We start from the raw sequence: 6,000 nt of genomic DNA on the forward strand, positions 1-6,000 counted from the left end.
TGTAAATAAAGTTAGGGAATGAAATGGAGTTTATCTAGAAAAGTCTGCATTTTTATTTGCTGATGTCAAAATTCACCGGTGCAGAGGCTATCTTTGTTTGATGTCAACTGATGATGTCACAATCACAGCAACAATGTTCTTCAGGAATTACAAGATATTGTCAAATTTGGTCTGAAACATGCTTGGGTGAAGGGAAATCAGTTTTGTATAAACTTTCGGTTTTTTGGCCCTTTGGGGCAAGAGGGGCGGGACACGATAGGGGAAATACAGACAAATCCTACAACCCTTCTTCTGTAAGAATACCTGGATGTTGTCCCAATTTTGCCTGAAGCATGCTTGAGTTAAGAGGAATCAATTTTGTATAAATGGTGGATCTCATTCCCCTAAGGCTGGTGGGGTGGGCCTAGAGCAAATTATTTCTTTCTTCTGTTAGTGAAAAGAACTTGGTTATGTACAAACAGTGTATCTGACCCTGTTTAGGGGGAGGAGCAGTCAGTAACAAGGAAATAGATAAATAGATACAAGTGTTTTAAATACTTTTCCTTTCATTTAAATTAATGAATTTCAGCAAACTACATCGGGTGAGCAATACAGGCTCTATGATCCTCCTTTAGCTGAATGGTACCAGCGGAATAGAGGAAGTTTCAAAATGTGTTTTTCAAAATGGCAGCCAGGGTAGCATATGCCATTTCGTTTTCGATAGTAAAAATAGGGACCAACTCAGGATCATTTCAGGCAAGTTTCAGCTCAATCCCACGGATGGAACTTGAGTTTTAAATGTTAAAACTTTTAGACATTTAAAACCATAGAAAATTAATTACCTGGACATCAGTGAGTTTTCCTTCCAGCAGTTTGATCTGACCAAAGTTTATTATTTCTTTCAAATGATGCAAATCTTGATAAGACAAGACAGTATCATACAAGTGCTCCTGTCTGGGATCTGTTGGTGTAGAGGAAAAGTGTTAGCTGTATAGAAACAACTTAAAGATAATTGAGTTCATGCTATCCTTGTGGATATACACAATCGTTTGCTCTTTGTAATAGATGATCTCTCGATATGAAGAAAAATAATATATACTTTTTCCTCATGACAGAAGAGTATATACTTGTTCCTATAAACAGAGTATAAACCTATTCCTATTAACAGACGAGTATGTACTTGTTCCTATTTGTCCACCCATTTTTTGCTATTCACCTTGATTCAATCATATAAACACATGGCCATGTTGAAGTGACCCCACACCTCCTCCCACGCTCCCCCTGCCCCACCCTAAATTTCCCCACCCCAGACCTTTTTTTGTTATTTTTGTGTTGATATGATTGATTCAGGGTGAATAGCTAAAAACATTGGTGAAAAAAAGTTAAAATAGTACTCAATCAACAGAAATTCCATCAACAGTGAATTTTGATGATGTTTACGAGATAAATCACACTAAATATTGTGTGAAGGTAACTTATACCTGCTGTGTGTCCAGATATAATCTCCTCCTGTTGGCTGTGTGGTTTTACTGGAGACTGGGCCCACTGTTGCAGCTGTCGAATACAATCTGCTTCCATTTCTTTTGCAGTAGAAATAGAATTCCCTTTTTGGACTTCTTGTTTTTGGCCAACCTTTTCTGGGACAAGACATTTGTTATCAGTCAACATTTCTCTTTTGAAAATATCGATTACAGACAAAGGTCTAGTCATGCTAGTTGCCCCTGTGACAACTGGGATGTTTTCTGGAGTAGAAACAGGTTGATGTAAGGCAGGACTAGTTGTCTCCCTTCCAGTGCCAGTAAGTGGTGATATCTTGCTAGAGGCTGTACTTTGTGGTTGATTCTCTTGAGGTTCACATGATGCCACATGTAGGGCTTGGTGCGATGACATTCCTGGTGCTGTAACTGGAGCTTGATGTGGTGGCTTTTCAGAAGCTACATGTGGAACTTGGTGTGGTGGCATACCAACTGCAGCATTTGGAGCTTGATATAGTGGCATACCATGAGCCACATGTGGAGCTTGGTATGGTGGCATGCCTGGAGCTGTACCTGGAGCTTGGTGTGGTGACATACCATAAGTCACATGTGGAGCTTGGTGTGGTAATATGCCAGGAGGCACATGTTGTGGCATGCTATAGTTGGGATAACCAGGCCCCAAGTTAGGTTGATAGTTCATGTTAGCATTGGATGGATAATGGTATGGGTAATTCACTGGCCACATTATCTGACCACTTTGCCTTTGATATTGATGATTTTGTGGAGGAAGAATGGCCCCTTGCTGTATCATCTGTTGACCATATACATTTGAAAATTGCTGACCACTGATCCCTTGAGTTGGATGTAATTGACCAGTGTATGGTTGATTTGTACCCAAGTGGCCAGTGACATAATGATATGGACCTATGTGACCTGTGTTTGACTGCTCATCATTACCCAATTTCTGGTCAGTAAAAGGCTGACTTTCACCTAACTGATCAGAAGGCTGCTGACCTTGAACTGATTGACCAGGAAGGAGTGGAGTTGGACTTCGTCGATCGCCACGCTGTTGACCAAAACCTTCCTGATTTGTAAGGGGCAAAGTTGGCCCTTGTTGACCAGTCAATGGCTGAGCTGAATCTAGGTGACCAACAATCTGTGGACCTTTCTCTATCTGACCTGTAATATGTTGACCATGCTCTATCTGAACAGTAACAAGTTTACCTTGATTTAACTGACCTATAAGATGTTGACCTTGATTTAACTGACCTATAAGATGTTGACCTTGAGCTAACATGCCAGTATGATGCTCATCATTTCCCATGTGACTAGTGGACTGCTGACAATAATCTACTTGAGCAGTAAGAGGCTGATCTAAAGCTGTCTGACTGGTGATTGGTAGACTAGGATCCAGCTGGCTGGAGAGCTGCTGACATCGACTGCTTTGGAGATGATCCATATTTACCTGATTTGTAAGCTGTTGACCTTGACCTAATTGACTAGGAAGTTTTTGACCTTGATCTGGTTCACCAGTAAGCAGAATCTGACTTGCCAGGGACTGACTTTCTTTACTGGTGAAGGGTGAAGAAAGACCTAAATGAGGACTTGACAGTTGATGTTGATCAGATTCAGCAGAATGCTGTAGTTGACTTGACTGACCAGTAAAAGGCTGTTCTGGATGTAAGTGACCTGGTGATGATCTTTGTTGTGGTAAGGAAGACTCTGCAGTGATCTCCCCTGATGTTTCTGTGGTTGGTTTTACGCTCTTGTGTCCTGTCGTGGCTAATGTGTTTACTAGATCACTTTCCTGCCGTCCAAGTGTAGACCCTGTACTATCTGTAGTGCTGATACTTTCTCCCACATTATACTCTGTTCTACCTTGTGAAATCCTCTTTTCTGGTCCTGGACTTTGCCAATCAGTACCATCTGGTATCACACCTGTAGTTAAAACCCTTGGAGTTTCTGCCCCTATAGAAGGAACACCTCTCTCCTCTTCTTTGACCAGCAGGTCAGTAACCCTTGTCGTACATCTCTCAGAGTCCTCCCCCACTACATCTTCTATTTCTTCACCCTTGCACTTGTATAAATCATCTTTCTCTATTGATTCTAATTCATTTGCTTGGAATTTCAAATTTGTGATTTTTGATTGAGCATCATTCTCATGTTCAGATGGTAGAGTACTTGTTACCAAGCTAGGATCTCCAGCCATTTTTGAAATATCTGAGCTATCATTGCCTTTATTCACTCTTGTTGTAACCATGGGAACAGTTCTCTCAAAGGCTTTTTCCTTTTTCTTTATGTCTGATAATCCTGACAGATTTTCCTCCGTCAATGATTTATGACCATCAACAAAAACAGACAATGACCTTTGAACGTTTTCTGTTGACCTTGTTGTGACATTAGATTCAATTGCTGACCTAGGTCTTTGATTTGACCCTAGACTCCACATTGGCATGTAGACATCTCCAACTGGACCATATACATCTGCCTGTGGAGTGTCAGAAGGAGAACTGTAACTTGTCAGATCTAGCATGGTTTTACTTGGCACGTTTGAAGTTTCCTGCAAAGACACCCATATATGCATATAGCGCTTATCATGTGGAAAATGAGTTAACTGGAATATTTGTACAGAAAATACAACAAGGCACTGCAAACAATTCAATTCCTCTCCTTCCAACAATGATAAATTGAGATAGTAATGATGGGTATTCGGTTAAAATTCATAATTGGTTATCAGTTAATATCTAATAGGTTTTTGGATGAAGTTAATCAATTACATAACTGGTTGACTGTGTGTTCAATATTCATAGCGAGGCCCAATGGGCCTGCAGTGATCCTTTGGGCCAAGTGAGCTAAAAAGTGAATTCATTTTTTGCTGCAATAATGTTTTCTTTTCTTTTAACTTTAACCTTAAATACATCACTTACATGTATTTAGAATTTGCATAAGAATGAATATTATTGACGATTGGTGTCTTAATTATGCATAATCTGAATTTTGTTTTTATTCAAACACAAAAGGTACCAATGATCAATTATGAAAAATTACAATCGATCATCGCATCAGATGAGGTTAAATGATCAGATAATTGATTATATTCGACTACTGTCCCATCACTACGACATAGCATTTTATTGTGATGCAATGAAAAAGTTAACATGACAACATTATTCTGGGTGATCCTATACTTGACCATTGTTCAAAGTTCATCAAAGTTAACTGATTATGAAATGAACTTGTTACAAAACTGACAACAATTCGAAAATAAAATCTTTATAAAAAAGTAATGCTGCTCTTAACCTTCCACCTCTACCTAAACATTCTTTCTCGGTGTGTTATCGTCAAGTTTTGCCATAATCCATGAAGATAAGGAGACTAAGGTTCTTATAGATAGTCTTTGCTAAGTTAGTATAAAGTGAGTACCCAGGGTGACATAGAAGACATAGAGGACAGAAAAACACAACACAAACTTACAAATGAGGTTTTTTCTTCTTTATATATCAAATTCAGCTTAGTTTATGTCTAAGCATAAGAAAAATAGAAATTCTAGAGATGATGATGATAGGATAAACACTTTTTGGCTTTTTGTCTTACAGTTGGAAACAGGTTGTTTCCCCTCGCAAAATCATGTCCTTAAAGGTTATTAATGTCCTTCATTTTCAAGAAAATATTACAGACGGCAGTGAAAATCAAGTAGCTGTTAGGCAACATAACATACCTGTCTTCTTTGCCTATACACAACTGTATCCTCTTCCTCCTCCACTTTCTCTGCCTCTTCATTAGGTTTACTGTTGTATGTTTCTTTACTAGATGCTAAATCATCAACACACTTGTCTCTTCTACTTTCTGCTGAATCAACGCTCTCCTTTTCATTTACTGTCAGGGTAGAAAACTGGCCAATCAGAACCTCTGTGCCTAAATCAGCTTTGACAGTTTCGCTGACATCACTGTTTGTCTCCTTTTTCATCCACAAACTTAAAATCAGTCTGTACCTGATCATTCTACTGTTCTCACCGAGTCAGACTTAAAATCGGTCTGTAGCTGATCATTCTACTGTTCTCACCGAGTCAGACTTAAAATCAGTCTGTCTGTACCTGATCAGACTTAAAATCAGTCTGTACCTGATCATTCTACTGTTCTCACCGAGTCAGACTTAAAATCAGTCTGTACCTGATCATTCTACTGTTCTCACCGAGTCAGACTTAAAATCAGTCTGTAGCTGATCATTCTACTGTTCTCACCGAGTCAGACTTAAAATCAGTCTGTACCTGATCATTCTACTGTTCTCACCGAGTCAGACTTAAAATCAGTCTGTACCTGATCATTCTACTGTTCTCACCGAGTCAGACTTAAAATCAGTCTGTACCTGATCATTCTACTGTTCTCACCGGGTCAGACTTAAAATCAGTCTGTAGCTGATCATTCTACTGTTCTCACCGAGTCAGACTTAAAATCAGTCTGTACCTGATCATTCTACTGTTCTCACCGAGTCAGACTTAAAATCAGTCTGTACCTGATCATTCTACTGTTCTCACCGAGTCAGACT

General features: G+C 39.3%; 1 protein-coding gene across 1 annotated transcript in view; it reads right to left on the bottom strand.

The window, feature by feature from the left end:
* Positions 1 to 5,421, bottom strand: part of LOC132545324 (protein mono-ADP-ribosyltransferase PARP14-like) — a 66,498-nt gene extending 61,077 nt beyond the window's left edge. The window contains 3 exon segments of the mRNA XM_060209002.1: positions 822 to 940; positions 1,461 to 4,014; positions 5,173 to 5,421. Of these exon segments, the coding sequence (XP_060064985.1) occupies positions 822 to 940; positions 1,461 to 4,014; positions 5,173 to 5,421 (2,922 nt within the window).
* Between the last annotated feature and the right edge of the window lie 579 nt (positions 5,422 to 6,000).

Source organism: Ylistrum balloti, unplaced genomic scaffold, assembly GCF_031769215.1.
Source record: "Ylistrum balloti isolate Yb309-2 unplaced genomic scaffold, AGI_CSIRO_Ybal_v1 Utg369840, whole genome shotgun sequence".
In the NCBI taxonomy this organism is placed as follows: Eukaryota; Metazoa; Mollusca; class Bivalvia; order Pectinida; family Pectinidae; genus Ylistrum; species Ylistrum balloti.